Source organism: Pipistrellus hanaki, assembly GCF_964339955.1.
Source record: "Pipistrellus hanaki genome assembly, chromosome: 3".
In the NCBI taxonomy this organism is placed as follows: Eukaryota; Metazoa; Chordata; class Mammalia; order Chiroptera; family Vespertilionidae; genus Pipistrellus; species Pipistrellus hanaki.
Window position 1 is genome coordinate 161,418,147 of NC_140505.1, and position 19,236 is coordinate 161,437,382.

The following is a 19,236-nucleotide window of genomic DNA, read 5'->3' on the forward strand; positions in this document are numbered from 1 at the left end:
CAATTTTATCATATCAACTGTTATAATACTCTAACAAACTTACATCTTTTGAAGAGTTTAAGATACTTTGTTAGAATCTGTCTCAGTGTAAGGAGATCTAATAGCTTTCCAGGTCAGGCCCACACTTTGTATGTCCTCTGGAAGGCAAAGGCAGAAGATAACACTGCGGGGTAGTCAACCCATACAGATTTTTTAAGAGCAAGTAAAATAAATAAATAAATATCCTTAATATCAGATTCCAAAGCAAAAGAGAAAATGTTAAAGAAACTCTCTTGCTATTCTAAAATATATATTTACAATCTTCCCACAAACACTACCTCTTGATCTAATGCCATTCCTCTATGGATTATTGCAAAACAGTCTTCTGTTGTAACTGGTCTCTCTTCTTCCATCCTAGTACCTCTGCTCACTCAACACAGAGGGACTGAGAGATCCTATTCAAGGTAAGTCTAATTATATCCTTTCTCTACTTAAAACCCTTCCATGGCTTCCCGTTTTGCTTGGGGCAACAGTCCTGCAATGACTCCCATGGCCTACTGATCTGCTGAACCTCTCCCATCACCTCTCTGACATCTCCTCCTAGATCACAGAGTGAAATCCAGAGACCTTTCCATGACCACACTGGGGAAAAAAGATGATTACTGCAGGCAGAATTTCTAAATTAAAACCAGTAGAGTAAGATGATACAGGAGTCCTGCTCCTGCTGAGGTCAAACTGATAACACTTCAGACTGGACTCAAGTTTATAAGTGGGGAAATCTGAAAAAAATGCTGTCTGAGTATGGAGGCCTATAGGTAGCTGGTTAAAAGGAGGGTCTAGAAGAATCTACTTATGTGAAGTAAAACAGTCACTACCTTCTACTGAGGACCACCACTGGGCCAGCACTGTACTAGTTGCTTTCCATGAACTTTAAGCATGAAGTCCCTGTTATGTGAGAATAATGGTATCACTGGCAAATAATGAGAAATGGAAGGGTATGACCAAAATTTTACCATAAAAAATAAAACTAAAAATTCTTTAAGTTTTTCAAATCAAAATATGCATAATAATGGCAGAGAGAGCACACATCATGTTTCAAATAGGGCTTTTTAACATCTGATTCCACAACTTACTCTCAACAGCATCATCAGCCATTTTGCACAAACATGTGCAAGATGCCATAAATTTTTCTAAATATCTCCTGCATCCCTTTCCACTCACAACTTCTTTTGAAGAATCTGTGAACATCTTTGTCAGGCTTTTCTCTTCCCACTGTTAACTTGTCTGGCTGTCTACACCCATTTGTCAGCGGCTTTGATTGTTAACTTAAGCAACTTCCTAAGGTTTTAATTAACTTGTAAGACTTTCAAGTATGTATTTTTATCTACTACAAAATTATTTTGGCATTGTTTTACATTGTATTTTCTGACACTTAGCCTACCACATTTGATGTTATGGCTCTAATAGGTAGCAATAAATACTATTCTTAATGTTTAAGAAGAACTGATATCCATTATTTCTATTAATTTAATCTTCACACCTTTAAGAAGTGAGATATAATATTCCTATATTATAGGTGAGATTATTAAAGTTCAGAAAGTTGAACAAACTTGCATACATTACAAAACCTTGCCCTGACTTGTCTCAGTTCAGTATCTTATATTCTTTCTACTTAACATTTGTATAGCAATTTGTTTTTATGTAAACTTCATAACAACAATATAAGATAATTAGACAAATTGCTATTCCTATTTTACAGAAAAAAAATTTGATATGATGAATAGTCAAAGAACTTCTCTGAGGTATACACAATGGGGAAATCAAAATAAAAAATTTCATGAATGGCATAGGTTCATGATTTCTCTGTGTATGAGTCAATTTATGTGTGCATATAAATGCATTATTTTCCCATGATACTGAGTCAACCATTTTTTAACTGTATGTTTAATCAGATTATAAAACACAGAACTTGCTGTCCAGTTTTAGGAGACATATAGTTATAGTTTGTGCTTCTCCACTAAGGCACCTAGAATACTCCTTAACCCTTTAGATTTCTGGGCTTTACTGTATGTATAACTAAATCAGAATATCAGACCACAGGTCCTAGGAACTTGCATCTTACTAAGCTTCCTACATGATTTTTATTCATACTAAAATTTGAGAACTATAGAATGCAGTTCAATTTAGAAAGTGCCAGATAATGTGTAATCATAAGTAGGTGAGATCAGGGTACTCCCTCACAAATTTTGAAAGCATCTGAAGGAAGTCTATTAACCTACTAAAAGAGGCATTTATTGCTAAAATTCATAAACAATAGTTTGATGATCATCACATTACACTTATATCCGATTATTTAGCACCAGGGAAAAAGAAGAATCTAGGCAAACTGAAATACCTAGAAAGAAACAAAGAATGAATGTGAAAGAGTCCTAGATCATAAATAAGACATTTACTTGCTGAAATTTTTAGTCAGTCTGGTCACATAAGCAGTAAAAATTTATACAAGCTTGCCATAAAGGTACACTTATAAGTCAAAGTGATAAATGGACTAAAGAATCTAAATAATAAAGAGCTAATATGCAAATGGTTGTGACGCCCTCATGTGTAACGACCAATCAGCAGGAGGCTGTGTGCAAAGCCAGCACAGGTGGGTGGGGACTTGTGTGAGGCTCACATCACCACCCCAGCACCAGCCCCAGGGAAGTGAGGTTTGCAGAGGACTACCTCTTTGGGGTGATGGATTGTGGGGCTCCCACTCTGTGACAGAGCAGAGGCCAAGCTCGGGGGATCACCCCCTCCCCGAGTGCACAAATTTCGTGCACCAGGCCACTAGTTAAAGTATATCAATGTCTTGGAAAGTATTGAATGTCAGGAAAGTTCATGAATAGCATGAAAAATAGTGTAAGTGATTTTGGTTTAAAAACAGATCCTGAGCCAATGCATGGCTAGACTACCTGCCCAGTACCCAGGAGTGACTCTTTTAGGCTCTTCCCCTTTTTCTTAGTCATAAGGAGTTCTACGTTTAAAGTGCACCATAAGACCATACAATAAATATTATTTTAAAACACAGAGAAATTAGTTTGGATTTTGATCTAGTCTTTTTTCTGCAGAGTAAAGTACTAGCATTAATTTCTTTCACAAATTTATTATGGGCTAAAATTGATTTCTGAATGCCACATTATTTTCCAGATAACTTACTAGTAACCAGTGTTCAATGATATCTGTATCCAACATTCCCTACCGAATTCTCACACTTTTCATTTAGAACTAGTTAACCTCTTGTAGAAGTTGAAATGAAATCTTTAAAAGATTTAGTCATTCTCTAAAAAGGTTAAGAAGATTCAATCCCAATTATTATTCAAGTAAAAAGAAATAAAGAGAAGCAAACAAAGGATAACTGTGCTATTACTTAGGCCCTGTATATCTAGCCAAAACAAATCATTAAGAGTAAAAACAGCCCTAACTGGTTTGGCTCAGTGGATAGAGCATCGGCCTGCAGACTGAAGGGTCCCAAGTTTGATTCTGGTCAAAGGCATGTACCTTGGTTGCGGGCACATCCACAGTAGGGGGCCTGCAGGAGACAGTTGATAGATGTTTCTCTCTCATTGATGTTTTTAACTATCCTTCTCCCTTCCTCTGTAAAAAATCAATGAAATTTTTTTTTTTAAAGAGTAAAAACAGACACTGTTCAAGATGATACAGACACACAGTTAGCTTTCCCATCCCGAAATGAAAATATAGTTTAAAAAGGTTTTGCTTATAAATTTTTTAAAATGTTGAATAAATTTACAAATGGTTTGTTTATAAGAATACATTTTAATTGTCTCAAATTACAAATTAATTTGAAACTAATTTCTCACTTTGCAATATATTTTTTCAAATGGAAACAATATTCAGATTTTTACAATTATATATTCCAAAAAATCTCAAACTCTGAAAAGTATTTAGTAATGGCAACCTTTCTAAAATATCTACCATTTAACTTCCAAAGATGAAAAAAAAGAAAAACCACATCTCTATAAAAGTAAGTTGAAAATAACTTTTTTATCCACTGTACTCTCAATTTATCTAAAGGCATGATAACTTGCCCAACATACTAAAAAAAAAAAAAGTAAAATAATACTTTGATTTCAGTGAGAGGATCTGGCAATATCACCATTAAGTATTAAAACCACAACAACAAATATTCTTATTTGACTTAAAATGTTCTATTTTAGCAAGTCAAGTTCTATTAAAACTTAGATGGACCGAGAAATTGACAGGATAAACTAAAACTTGTCATCTTAATAAAACCTTGTAAATTATTGATTTTGATTTTTCAGTTCATCAGGACTCTGAAATTACACTACAAAACCTCCAGAATTTTCAATACAGTTCCAGTAGGACTACCGTTAGATGACATCTTAAGTAAGTTCATCTCACAAAGTCATTTCTGAAAGCAACTAGCTCAAAATACATTTGGTAATTAATGGGCACAATTACAAGATAAAATACAGACAGTATTTACATTAGCCTTTTCAGGAAATACAGCTATTCACCAAGAACCTTCATTGAAGAATACTTGCCAGCACTTTGCAGAAAGTGGTGGGAACAAATGAAGTCAAAGTTTATTCATTCTCAATTTGCTAGTTGAACTAAAAAAAAAGATACCATTTTATTTTTCTAAAATATATACCTTAATTTCAGTGATCTTCCTAAAGTTTACACTACAGTGATCTTGCGGTAGCTTTGGTTGGTTATTTTCAGTTGGGAGTGAGCTAAAAATAAATACCTAGGACTCATGCTGAATGTGGGATTTCCTACCAGTAAGGGCGCAGCAAATTCAGCCTTTTATCTGACACATGCAAGAGAATATTTTTAAAGCACCGAAAATATATTTAAAGCAACGAAAATATAAATGTAAGCTCATAAACTAGTCAACAGACTATTTCTTTTCTTCTCTCTCTACAGAAGTTTACTTAAATTGGTCTAATCACTAGTCCCATCTCTGAAGATTAGGTATTGATAGATAAATATTTCAGATTAAAAGTCATTTCTTTCTTTTCCATCCATTTACCCTGCCAGCCGGCACCTACAATGAGCAAGGCATTGGGCCAGAATTTCCTAAAGGAAATACTCTGGCTGAGGCAAGGAGGCTAATAAGTTTGATTCCTTTGATAATGAAAGCTGTATGATGTAAATCTGTTTCCTTAGTTTCTGAGCCTAGAAAGTAAATTTTCAAGGTAGCATAGGCAATTCAACAGGTTCTCTTCTTTCCAAACTTTCTAAAGACTGATGCTGAGCTGGGACCTCTGAATACTAACTCCCAAAACGAGGGGATGTTTCATGTCACAAGGACAGACACTGCTTCCCAAGGAACATTTCCTAATCTCCAAAATACTTAATTTTTAAATAAGAACTATTTCCTTTATTTGTCTTCACACTAGTTTAAAAAATGTCCTAGGCACTCTGACTCCACAGGAGTTGTCATAAAATGAAACACCCTCCCCAAATTCTATTTCTATGACTTCAAATTTCCATGAGGTTTATTTAAGTGGATTATACCTGGAGAGGGAGGAACACTTGCCACAGACATAGCATATGTTCAGTTATTTAAGCTTGCTTCAGAAGATGGAAATTTTTTTTTATTAAAATCCTATTAAATGAAAACCACAACCTTCTTGCATAAAAATTATTTTAATACTCTGACAAGGTACTGTGGGGTGTGGAGGATAGAAAGGCATTCCTTAAATTTTTAAATACTCTATAAGCAAGAAGAATCTGTTAGGTAAAAACTGAAAGAAAAATGAGGTTAAAATGGAAGGATACATATAGATATAAGACCAACCACTAAATTAATTTAGAGCAGTTTCTAAATTAGCCAGGACAAATGACTAGTTACTTTCAAATACATACTATTTCAAGTAACAGTTATGATTAATATGGTATTTTATTTTTCGACTTGCTACTTTAAGAAGTCTACTTAAGCCAACTTCACTTTAACCAAATGTGCTTCTTTGTATACTATGATTCTATTGCCTTTTGTTTTTCCCAGATTATTTCCTAAGTGATATGTGAAAATCTGTGTTGTCTCACTATTTTTATTTAGATATGCAAAAATAAATATGTCTTGCTTTAAATAAAGGGAAATTTATAAATCAAGTCACTATAAGCATCACACAGCTATAAATAATAGGCACAAAATAAATGCATACTTTAAAAATCATTCTATATATTTATGTATATAAACAAAAATGCCATATATAAATTAATTCTCGTAAACCTCAAAATTCTCAATATAACATAGGAACTTTGCTTAGTAAGTTAATGAATTCATAGAGTTTGGGGAGAGAAAATGGAAGAAAAGTGACATTTAATAGTTATTGTCTTTTTTTACATTTTTCTGAGTTTGCCCTGAAGTTTGAAATCACATAGAGCTCCAAGGACACCTAATCTCAATTCCTGGTTTAAAAATTCCACTCTGGCCGAAACCGGTTTGGCTCAGTGGTAGAGCGTCGGCCAGCAGACTGAAAGGTCCCAGGTTCGATTCTGGTTAAGGGCATATACGTTGGTTGCGGGCACATCCCCGGTAGGGGGTGTGCAAGAGGCAGCTGGTCGATGTTTCTCTCTCATCCACATTTCTAGCTCTCTATCCCTCTCCCTTCCTCTCTGTAAAAAATCAATAAAATATATTTTTTTTAAAATTACAACTTTCTAAAATAAATAAATAAAAATAAAAAATAAAAATTCCACTCTGTTGCCCTGTCAGTGTAGCTCAGTGGTTGAGTGTCGACCAATAAAACAGGAGGTCATGGTTCGATTCATCAGGGCACATACCCGGGTTGTGGGCTTGAACCCTAGAGTGGGGCATGAAGAAAGGAAGCCAATCAACCATTCTCTATCATCATTGATATTTCTGTCTCTCTCCCCCTTTCCCATCCTCTCTGAAATATATATTTAAATTTCATATTTAAATTTGATAGAGTGAAATTTAAATATATATATTTAAATTTCACTCTATCAAAATCTCCAGTCCTCTCTACACACAAAATGGAACCATTTTCATTTTCTATATCCATAAGAGTGGTGTTTACATAAGAAATAGTGAAAAGTCATCTGTAATATTTTTCATCCATTAAAGTTACTAGAAGGTTTGTCACTTTAGTTTCCTAAGTTACAAAGATAAGGATCTGCACTATAAACATAAGCACTTTCATTTCTAAAGAGACATTAGATAACCCAATTGCAGACTAATTACCGTGAACATGACGAATCACATGTTCACACGGTATACAAAAGTAATCCCTGTTAAGAATCAATCTCTGGAAGGCAAATTCAACATTAGCTGGTTAGGCGGGGGGCAGGGGCAGGGGCAGGGGCAGGCTGGAAGGGATTAATGGAGAGGGAAAGGGGACATCTGCATTACTTTCAGCAATAAAAATAAATTTTACAAAAGAGTAACTGGAAAACTTGATACTGTGTTATAAATCAGCTTACCATAAAGATTTCTGATTAAGGACTCAGTTAAACTCCCGCCCCAATACAAGAATCATATTTTAAAATATGTGCAATAATAGGAATTGAAGAAAAGAGGGCAAACAGACTTGCAGTATAAAAATGAGGTATCAAGATTACATATAAATTTGAATGCCTGTATATGAAGTGCTATCATGAAACCTACATGGATTTTCCCATTGTGCCTGAAGAGGTGGCATTCGTTTTCAAGCACTTCATTTGTTTAAACACAGTGTATAGCTGCACTGTCCACTGAGGCAGCCATTAGCCACGTGTACCTATTGAGTAGTGTAAACGGGACTACACCAAACTGACATGTGCTGTAAGTGTAAGACACACACTAGATGTTGACATTCCGACTTAGTACAAAACATGGAATGCAAAAATGTCTTGATTTTTTTATATTTGTTTTATGTTCACATGATGTAATGCATTAAATTAAACATTATTATTATGGATTTCACCTGTTTCTTTTTACTTTTTTATGTAGCTATTAGAAAATGTGAAGTTAAATATAGGGCTCGTGTTGATATTACCATTGGACAGCGCTTACCTATAATATTTACAGAACTGTTTGCTTCGAAGCCACTGGGTGACACTGTTTCCCCGCTAAACTGATACAACCAACGCAATTTCCTGGCAGAGGAAAAGTCTCACAGGTACACAAGCATGCACTCTTGCACACGTGTGCATTAATATACATACAAATACGCACACACCAACAGACGTTATGTGGTCCTTACGATTACTCATATTCTTATGATGAAAGAGCATAACTACACTTAAGCAATTCTATTACTATCCTAGCAGGATTGACTATACTTAAAATCTTCATAATCATTTAAATTCATTAATAAATAAAGGTTCTAATCAAATAAAACAGGTAGAAGTTGTTTAGTGTGTGACTTTTCCCAAACAGTTTTCTGCCTTCTAAATGATAATGTTCTTCATAACCTCCTCTAATATTATACCTTATTTACTTGTATTTTAATGGATTCTCAAGTAAACCGTGCGAAATAATTTAGGTGAACAAAACAACCAGCTGCTTATGCTGACAAAGAAATGCTTTACTGATCTGCAGATTAATTTTGCCTTGAATTTTGAATCCTGAACATTTTTAAATCAGCTATTGCAAAACTAAAATGAAAACAAAATTCGGTATGCAAGCCACCATTGCATACTTTTATTTTGATAAGAGAGAAGCCGAAACCGGTTTGGTTCAGTGGATAGAGCGTCGGTCTGCGGACTGAAGGGTCCCGGGTTCGATTCCGGTCAAGGGCATGTACCTTGGTTGCGGGCACATCCCCAGTAGGGGGTGTGCAAAAGGCAGCTGATCGATGATTCTCTCTCATCGATGTTTCTAACTCTCTATCCCTCTCTCTTCCTCTCTGTAAGAAATCAATAAAAATATATTTAAAAAAAAAAAGAGAGAGAGAGAGAAAAAGACTCCACAGACTTAGACTTTACATTCCAATTGATATTCATTCATGGGATGCAAAGTCCTGAATAATACATCTCATTTGATGACCAGAAAGTACATTGTAAGGGCTCAAGAGTTTTGTGTTATTGTGTATCCAGTGGGTTTTACTCAATCTTCTAATTCTGAATGGGGATTTAGAGTTGGCTCCAGGTGTAAAATCACAAATGATACATAGGCTTAAAATGACCAGTCTGAACCCTTTTCTACTGCATTTCCCCAGCAACATATTCAAGTCCTAGAGTATTGGATAAAAGCCAACATTTTGCCTCACCCTGGCTACATATGTTTATTTATTTTTTAAAATATATTTTATTGATTTTTCAGAGAGAAAGGGAGAGGGATAGAGAGTTAGAAACATCGATGAGAGAGAATCATCAACCAGCTGGCTCCTGCACACTTCCTACCGGGGATGGGCCCACAACCAATATACATGCCTTGATCGGAATTGAACCCGGGACCCTTCAGTCCGCAGACCGACGCTCTATCCATTGAGCCAAACTGGTTTCGGCATGGCTACATGCATTTAGCAGCTTCCCCCTCAGCTTTCCTCTCTCTAAAATCAGACTAATTCTAGTCTCCCAACTATGGCCTGCACAGATTTTATTACTTACAGCCATGAACCATCTCAAGATATGAAAATGAATAACCATTGTATTATAATGAAGTATAATAACATGTCCTAAATCCTATAATATTCTACCTCTATTTCAGAACTACTCTAAGTGTATACTAAATTAATTTCCATTTCAAAGAAAAAATTCTCCCTGTCATCAAAATGTAAAGTTGCTCAAAATCTAAAACATTTATGTTTAAGCATTATGTGTGGAGGACTTCCTGAAAAAATCTATGACACTATATAAACTTTATCCCCAGAAAAATGAACAGATTAAAGTTTCCATACATTTTCAGAGGAGAGAAGGATGGTTCTGGATCTACATAGAAAATCTGCCTTATGCTATTATGTGCATTGCTTCAACATGTATCTAAGAGGTCGTTTAGATATTTTATTGAGATTTCTCCTTTTCTATGTTGACATCTCATTTTCATAACTAGGCTCTGAACTCTGGAAAGATAGTTGCTTCACCATAGCTGTCTGTGTATAATTTCTATGGTTTTTAGTATAAGGCCTAATGCACAGATAAAAAGTGTTGATATGACATTGGATAGGTTTACTGACCAAATAATAACATCAGCAAAGGATAGCATCCTCTTTTAAAACAATAATACACCTGTATGGTGAACACATATGGCCAACTAATATTTTTGACAATTGTTACTCAACAGATTTTTCTTTTAATTACTACTTAAGTACATATTTAAGATTGTTTTGCTCTAGAGATTAAACCTGTGTATTTGATGTTGACAACAGTGCAAACATGCATCTCAGTTCAAAGTTAAGATAATTCCTTGGGGTAGCCTGCAAGAGGGAGGAGGGAAGAAGGGTGAGGAACCTCCCTTTAAAAAAATACCACCACCGATAGTGAAAGATATCTACACTAACAAAAGAGAAAGATTCCAAATTGACCGTACCTTTGTGAGGCCCATCAACCAATCAGGAGTGAGTATGCAAATTAACCCAACACAGATGGTGGATTAATTTGCATCCGCAGGCACGGAACAGCTGGGGATGGGAGGCAGGTGTTTCACACCTCCCCAGCAGCTCTGAGCCTCTGGGCAGCATGGGAAGGTGGAAAGGTGGCTCTAGGCAGAGGAAGGCAGTGCCAGCAGCCAGGGGAAGGAAAGTCCATGCATGAACAAATCTTCATGCATCAGGCCTCTAGTATATAATAATTACTAAAAGCATTTACATTTCTATGTAAAGAAAATAATATTTATTTGAGTATTAACGGAGCACTTCTTTAGGTACTAGAATATGGAGATATCTGAACCTTCTGGCATTCATTCTGAATTATCTAATAGAGCTTTACTGAAAACATAAATGTAGAAAAATATATAAATTAAGTTTTCAATCTCATATATTTGAAGTTTCTCATAGAAGATATAATTATAAATATCACACAGAGAAGAGGAAGGAGAAAGACTTCATGGAATAGGAGACACATGGCCAACTAAATAAACAACTCATAAATGTGCAGGGTTATGCCTACTTTTGCTAAGCTAAAGAAACCTGCCCTGTGCAAGCCACTGCCTCAGAATCGCTTAAGATTCCACCTGATATAAGAGTTGCATTGATTACCTTCATCCATGAGATTATGTCTCTCAACAATAAGGTCTTCTGAAAAATACAACTCCTACCATAAATCCAAGATACACTCATTTTTTGATAGATTGAACAACACAAGTTTTCAATGAGGTCCACATATATTCTACTGGGCTGTTACTGGCACCAACCGTATTAACCTCAAATCTTATTATATATAGGTGTATTTCTCATTTTGAGGCCCATACACATTTTACCTCAACATAATAAATAAAACTTATTTTAACACTGAAGTGAAATTAAATGTGGTCAAGCCTTTATTCAACTAGAGTCCCGAAGAAATTATTCTCAGAGCTGTATTCCTAATAGAATACAACAAATTCACACACATGTCACTGCAGATATAATGAATGTTTTTTCATGCCAGTGTCACTCACCCTGGCCTGCCTGCACCCCCTCCCCCAGGCTTTTCAAAATGTATTTCATACACAGAGTCACTGTTCTGGTTGTTTATTTAATTAACATGACAGCCCAGCATACACAGCATTTCTTTCAGTTCTACAGTTTTAACTTTTTCACTTTAGACTCAATACAGAAAGAGTAAAATTACTGTTTGACTGCTTCCAACCTCTGTAAATTTATATAGATTCACTAACTATTTCTGTCAGTTAAAACGGTTTTTCAGTATGCTTTAAATATCTGTATTCACAAAGTAAAATCACAATTTTGCCCCTCCTCACACACACACACAAATTATTTTTCCTCACCTTTCCCAAGGGATAAGAAAATCTTGTTTTTCCTTTTTAATGTTTTCAGAAGCTGACATTAGTTAATTTTAATTCTGTCAGCAGGTCATAAATAATCTATATTGTTCTTTGTATCAGCTGAGCTGTACTACTGTACATATGCTATCTAGTCACATAATTAATTAAAAACCCATGATTGCTTCTGAAATGTATTCAATTTGGAATATATATTTTACTAAAATGTATTTAGGAATTTAAAGAATAATATATCCTATACTTTCAGAAGAAATACTTCGATATTTCATAACTATACTATAAATACAAGTATGTTATACTTTTGATATAATGAAAAACCATCAAAAAACTTACCTATTTCTCCTATTTTTATTTTACTATTTTTGGTGTTTTTATGCTGAGAATATCTTTCTTATGTCAATGATGAAAAACTTGATTCCACTTTTGATAACCAACCACCAAACTTCATTACATTTCTACTTACAACAATCCTTTTTTGCTAAAGATGTTTGAGAGGTTTGGGGAAATGCTCATGGGAAATAATTTTTATTTTTAATTACATAATATGTAGTATATAGTTGCACATTTCTGACTGATACTGTATCCATCACAATGAAATTTATAATTAAATGGTACAAATGCATTAATGAAGAGAGCCATATGCCTTCTGTTTATTTTATGTGAAGCCATTGGCAAAATTATTAAATTCTTTTTAACGTGTAAATGAATAAAATGGCATTGGTTTAATCTTTCAAAAATGTACCTGTAAGGCGGTCACTGAAATCAGAGAGAATAACCAGGCAACTGCGTCCTTTGATGTATAAAGAGACCATAGAGACACCCCTTTAAGTACAATTTCCAAGTGGTAAATACTGCATAATTAAAATTTCAGGTTGAAACATATCATGCTTATCAATCATATAGTATCTAATCATACAAGACATTCTAGGTACCTCTATATTCCAGTTTTAGTGGGTATAGTGGTAACTTGAAAGTGACATGCCTGCTCTTGAATGTGAGCATCCAGTTAGAAAAGATACATACACCTTAAGGGAAACATCTGCCTTCTTAATGCTGCAAACAAAAAAGTACTGTTGGACACAAGGATCCACAAAATCATCCTCAGTCCTGAACTAAAAGCCCTGCAAATGTTACAAACTTAGTCTGTTCTTAGCTGAGGGTGAAGACCTTCACTGGCATTCATTCACAGCCAGTGCTGGGTACATCCAGTGACTGAGACGAGACCTATGCCTCCTTTCTTTGCTTGAAGTCATCTTTATTATCAGTACTGTAAAACTCAACTATATGTGTAATATTCAATCTATAGACAATTATGGTTAAGGAAGGAAAAAAGGAAGGACAGAAGGGAGGGAGGGAAGGAAATATATCTGACAGTTGGTTTGTCTTATGAGAATTTTATCACCTATTCTCCTTGACCTTTCAGAAGTGAGTCATTGAAGAGAGAGAGAGAGAGAGAGAGAGAGAGAGAGAGAGAGAGAGAGAGAGAGAGAGCGCATAAGCAGGTGGCTACTATCATTCATATGCAGAAGAAAAGGCTGAAATTCTCTCACCATTAAACCTCACAGTGAGCAAAGTCCAAATACATTCTCAAGAGGCCTCTGCTAGACTCTGTGCCTTGTCTTTATACCTGTACTTAAAATCCACTTGTTGCCTGAGTATGGTCTTGGATTGAGAGTGGACAGTCTTTCAGGAAAGACACTCCTAATCAGGTGGCATTCAGGTGAGTGTTATACATGGGTTTGGTCATTATTTTGATTGCTGCAAAAGCATGCAGAGGACAGTGGTACACTTTGCCCCCTTACCCAGAAGTTTGTTTCCTTGTGATAAAACAGATAAGCCATTTCCTACAGGGCTCCTGAACTTTTCACAGTTATGCTAATGTGTGAGATATTGCCCTCTCTCAGAAGATACTGTTCCATGTTAGTTGCCACCCACGCTCAGAGCAACTTTTATGGGTCATATATATATAAACTAGTCTTCAGGAACAGGTACACACTCACCCATGCCCTCATTAAAATGTCAAGATCTAAATTTCTGCTAAATGTAGCCTTGTGTTTCCATCCACCGTAAGAAACAAAGTCTCTCACTTCAGAATATTCTTCATAAACACAACCTTTAAAAACATAGGAACCAAAGAAAATGGCCAAAATAGATTACGAATATGCGTTTTTCAACAGCATTAATCAGCAAAAAAATATTTAAAAATGCAATGCTCGGTTATTTCTATGCAGATTATTCAAATTTTCCATGTATCAATTCAAACCAGAGCAAACCAATAAACATCTGTCTGAGGGTTATTGAACACCGCTGGCTAATTCATCTAAACACCTTCTTATCTTAAATTCACCTTTAACTCTTTGAGTTCTAAAAGTTAATGGGGAATTTCAGAAATTTAATTTTAGAGGTTAAATTATACAAATCTGAAGTTGAGTTATTTATGATTAAGTCAAGGATTTGCCTTAGAAATTACGGTTCAATTTTACAGTGATCGGGTCACATTTCCCTGTAACTCAAAGAAAAGTATGTCCTACACATATTTAAACTAATAGTAGCTTCATTTAAATAACATTCTCTCCTATAACGGGGCTGGGGTTGGGAGGTTGTGCTTTCCTGCGAATTGGTTTAAATGATCTTAAACGTAGCTTACTTTATTCTGGTGATTTCAACATTTTTACCAACACTAAGTATCAGTCAGTGCCCTGTTTTTAACTTGACTCTTAAAGCTTCCCTTTTAAAACTTCACTCTTCTGTTTAAACCCACAAAATATTTGCTTTATCTAAACAAAAAAGCTAAATAAGTACATTTGTTTTAAAGTAAACACAGAGGCTCTGATGCTGGCATCCATTCTGCTAAATAATGTCAAACAATCACATTCTGTGTAATCAACTCCATTTCAGAAACAAACTGGCCAACCCACACCATATGGTGACTGCTATTTCTTAGAAGTACCTACATGGTTATGTACAGAATAACCTACAAAGACAAAGCTTACCATTTCCTAGGATATCCTCTCCCGCCCTAACGTTGCCCTACTAGTGCCATAAGTAGGCACACATTTAAATGGAGAGAAAAGTGTAAATTTCCACTTGCTGTTCATAACCAGCCTCCACCACGGGCCGCCCCAAGTGTCAAGTCTGCTTGGGACAGAGAAGTGAACACAGAAGCATTTCTTTCCATATATATATATATATATATATAATCTGAATTTAACATTAGATTTGTCGGTTTTTCTGTATCCATTATAGCAACTATATTCCATGATCTTAAAATGCCTAATGATATTAATAAGGAGACTCATCTCCCAAATTCACTGAAATTTGTCTAGGACAACTTCACTCCCAAATCTGGATTCCTCCTCCTCCTTCTTTCTGGAAGATTTATATCACCAGCAATCTTAGAAATGCCCTCCTGAATTAGTTTCCTGTATAACCTGTGTACATCTATGTGAATCTCCAAATACCCACGTAAGGGTGTAGGTACCGAAGAGAAATGTTGTTTTTTAGTTGACACTAACAGCACAGTTCACGATTTTGATAAATTCTGAAGATCGGATATATCGATTGCTCCCCAAATCGAAGTTTACAATTATGCTACAAAACACTTTGGCTTGTTACAACATGCGTCCCGAAAATTGCCTTGAAAAACAAACTGGGCGCCACCAGATGCAGCCTCTTCAAGTAAAACTTACTCCAACCCCAGAGTCTGTGTGTATGTCAGTACCTCACCTTCACACACTCCTCGATTTACTTTAGAATCTTTCTCTGCCGACTTCCATAAATGTTTACCTGTCACTGCAGAATTAAAAATTTTATGAAGAGAAGTAAAAGGGAATCTGGTAAAACCCACGTGTTGGGGAGAAAAAAAATCACCCACTGCTGGAACACTGAACTTAATTAGAAAATTCCTGCTAAAGGAGGAAAACCGTGAGGGTACTTAAAAGTGCAGGGAAGCCATCCACCAGGTGTAGCAGATCTTTAAAAAAGCTGGCCCAGCTGGGGAAGACCCTGCAAACGCCATCCGGGTTTATCACCTCTCCGTATTCTTGTCGTCCAGGTTATAAACTACTTGTCTGGGAGGGGGAGTCCAAGCCGCTCCTCTTCTCTGTCTTAAGTTAAAGCACTTTTTCTGGGTTCTCTCTCCTCTCTCCTGGAGTTCCCAGCGCCGGGATTCCCTGCACTTCGCGCCTTCCCAAAACGTCCCCCGTTTCTCCTCCGAGAGGCGCGAGGGGACCCGCCACGGGGCTTACCTGTTCCCTCGGGATGCAAGGCAGGGACGTCCTCCGGTGGGACTTGCCGCCGCCACAGCCCGACATCTCGGCGGCCACCACGGAGCTGGATCGCCTCCTCCTCTGGAACCCCGGCGTCTGGGAGCCTCTGGTCCCAGCAGCAGCGATCCGCTGGGGCGCCCACTGCTCCCTCCTCGTGGCCGCGCGGGCGGACTGCGGCAGGAGCTGCTCCGCGTACCTGGCCAGGAGTAAGCCCAGCACGCCGGCCAAGTACGCCAGGTACGGTCTCCAGGCGACCTTGAACCTCTCGAAGGCAAGGAGGGACACGATCCGGACCGCGCTAGTCCAGGCGATCATGAGGACGCCCAGCCTCAGCCTCAGCCTCAGCACCAGCCATGTCGCGGCGGCCAAGCAGCTGAGCACCACCACCCCGGCGGCGGCGGCGGCGGGGAGCGACAGCGGGCGATCCCTCTCCCCGACGCCCAGCCCGAGCTGGACGAGCGCTTCCCCCCCGCAGCAGGCGGCCAGCAGCGCGACGGCCAGCGGCAGGCGCACCCCGGCGCGCAGGAGGCACCAGCCCATCCAGAACCAGGCGCACAGGAGACTGAGGAGCAGCGCCGTGGGCTGCAGCCAGGGGCTGGGCGGCGCGCCGCCCCCGGGAGCACCTCCCCGAGGCCCCGGGAAGACGCCCCCTTCTGCTCCGGGGGCCGCTTCCTCCTCCTCCTCCGCCGCCGCCGCCTCCTGACTCCGCTCGAGGTCACCGCCGCCGCTCTCCCCGCGGACCAGCCTGGCCAGCAGCGCCAGCAGCAGGGACAGGGACCCCGCGCACAGCGCCGAGGAAAGTTTCCGCGGGCGCCCCGGCGGCCGCCGCTGCACCGGGTCCCCCCAGCAGCCCGGGCGGGGGGCGTCCCGCGGCGGCGGAGGCGGTGATGGTGCGGGGCCCGCGCGCCCCGGGCCGGACGCGGGGCTTGGACTCACCCCGCCGGGGCCCGGCTGCTCATTGATTCGGGCGGCCTCGCCGCCGGGGGCTGCCATGGTGCGCCCTCGCCACGCACTCCCCACCCACCCCCCTCCTCCCCGCGCGCCCACCCCGACACGCGCGCGCTCCCTCTCTCTTTTTCCAGTCTCCCCCCTCCCACCCGCCCCCTCCCCACACACACACCCTCGGGATCCCTCCTCTCCCGAGGCCCGCGAGCCGCCGAAAGTTTCAGCTTTCGAATAACTAACTCCTGGAGAAGACTGGATGCTCCAGCAGCGAGATTCCCGCCTGCAAATTACAAGCTAGCACAGCAGCCAGAAACACACACACTTCCTCTTTTTCTCTCTTGGAAACGCTTTAAAAAAAAAAAAAAAAAAACAACTCTCTGTTCCACCCTTCCACCCTCCCACCCCCCGACGGAGACCCTCCTCCGGGGTCTCTTTGCAATTCAGGGGTTTAAAGGTCGCCCAGAGCGCCGGGCGCCGGGGGGCCGCGGGCGCCGGAGGAGCCGGGGGCGCAGGGCGGGCGCCGGGCCATCCCGGGCGCAGCGCGGCCCGCGGCGCACGGAGGTCCGCTCTCTCCTCCTCCCCGCGGCGCTCTCTCTCTCTCACTCCTTCTTTCCCCGCCGCCGATCCTCCCCGGCCAGGCCGCGGCGAGCGGACCGCCATTCCCAGGGGCCCAAAGCAGAGCCTCCCCCGCGTCTGTCGGTCCAGTGCATGGCAAAGGGGGGAAAGGAATGGAAAGGGGTGCGGGGATGAGAAATAACCGAGAAGTTGCTGAGCCCCATCGTAGGGATTCGCAGTTCAAGAGCCGAGCGGCTGCCGCCGCCAGAGAAGGAAAGAGGGAGGGAGAGGAAGGGAGGGTGGGAGGAAAGGGAAGGTGAGAGGGAGAATGAGATTTTCTCTCTCCCTCTCCTCCCCCCACCCCCACCCCCACAGTATTTTCTGTGCAAAGGCGGTGGTAATTTGCAGTTTTGCAGAGGGGAAAGGAATGAAGATCACTGGTTAAAACTGTATGAAAGAGCGGGCAACTGGAGGGATCCACAATTCCTCTTTCTTTCTTTGAGGCAACTCCCTAGGAAAGCTTCCCCAGCCTCGCTCCCGCCCTCTGCCCCGAAGGAGGCGCTGCTCGCAGCTCCCTCTCCTTTCCCGGGAGCGGCCCGCACCTCCTGGGGAAAGGGGTGCTGATGGGGGTCCCCCGCCCAGCTCCCTGCAGCAGTGGCTCCCGGGGGTCTGGGGCTGGCCCTCAGGCTGAGCTTTCTCTGAAAAGAAGGGCTGTGCGTGGCTACTCCGCAGGCGATGGGAATCAACATACTTCCTAGTGTCATTCAAAATGACAGCTGCATCCACTGAGTGATTCAAAGATGCTAGTAGGTTCTCCAGTCAGTTACAAGGGCTTCAAGGTTTTTTTTTGTTTTTTGGTTTTGTCCTAAGTCTTTCCTGATGGTTTCAATGCCCGAAATTTTTTTTTCAGGAAGTTACTTAGACCGTATTAGCATTATTAAAGAGAAGGGGGAGGGGCATCCATATTTCAAAAATTGTTACTTTAAAAAAATCTGTTGTCTACTAGTATTAGTCAACAGTTGTTGATGGTGAATGGTAAATTGCCCTGAGATTAAGTGACCCTAGCCTCCAGAAGGTTTACAAAGTTAGGAAGCCAAATAGTCAGAAAATAATAGGAAGCAATCTCAAGGGGGACTGGTGAGGACAGGCAGGTTAACATTAGGAAAGATGGTAGAAGACCATGTAGCTTTGTGAAATATTATGTCTAATGTGAAGGAAGCTTATGGGGGGGGGGGGGGGAATCAGACTCTAGTCATTAATGTTTAGAGAGTATACTGTTCATGTACTGTAGTAATGTATAATAGTATTGAGAAACTTAAGGGAAATTTTAAAGCTAACGTTTTTTGAAGATTATGAAAAATAATTCAATATCTGTTCAACAGACTTAAAAATCCACCAGTATGGGGGGCTAGTTTCTTTTTACACTTAGAACAAGAATGTGAGAGTCCACTCCTGTTCATTTTTGATGACTACTTTACTGATGTCACTTGCCCTCAGTAATAACAATATCAATAATAATCCAATTTTGTCTTAATTGTCTTGTCATTCCAGGTTAAAGACTATAGCCTGGAG

At 39.7% G+C, this 19,236-nt stretch overlaps 1 protein-coding gene across 1 annotated transcript in view; it reads right to left on the bottom strand.

The window, feature by feature from the left end:
- PDE3A (phosphodiesterase 3A) overlaps positions 1 to 17,203 on the bottom strand; it is a 249,689-nt gene extending 232,486 nt beyond the window's left edge. Inside the window, exon 1 of the mRNA XM_084877193.1 lies at positions 16,144 to 17,203. Coding sequence (XP_084733319.1) covers positions 16,144 to 17,157 — 1,014 coding nt within the window. The 5' untranslated portion in view covers positions 17,158 to 17,203. The remainder of the gene's footprint in view (positions 1 to 16,143) is intronic.
- Between the last annotated feature and the right edge of the window lie 2,033 nt (positions 17,204 to 19,236).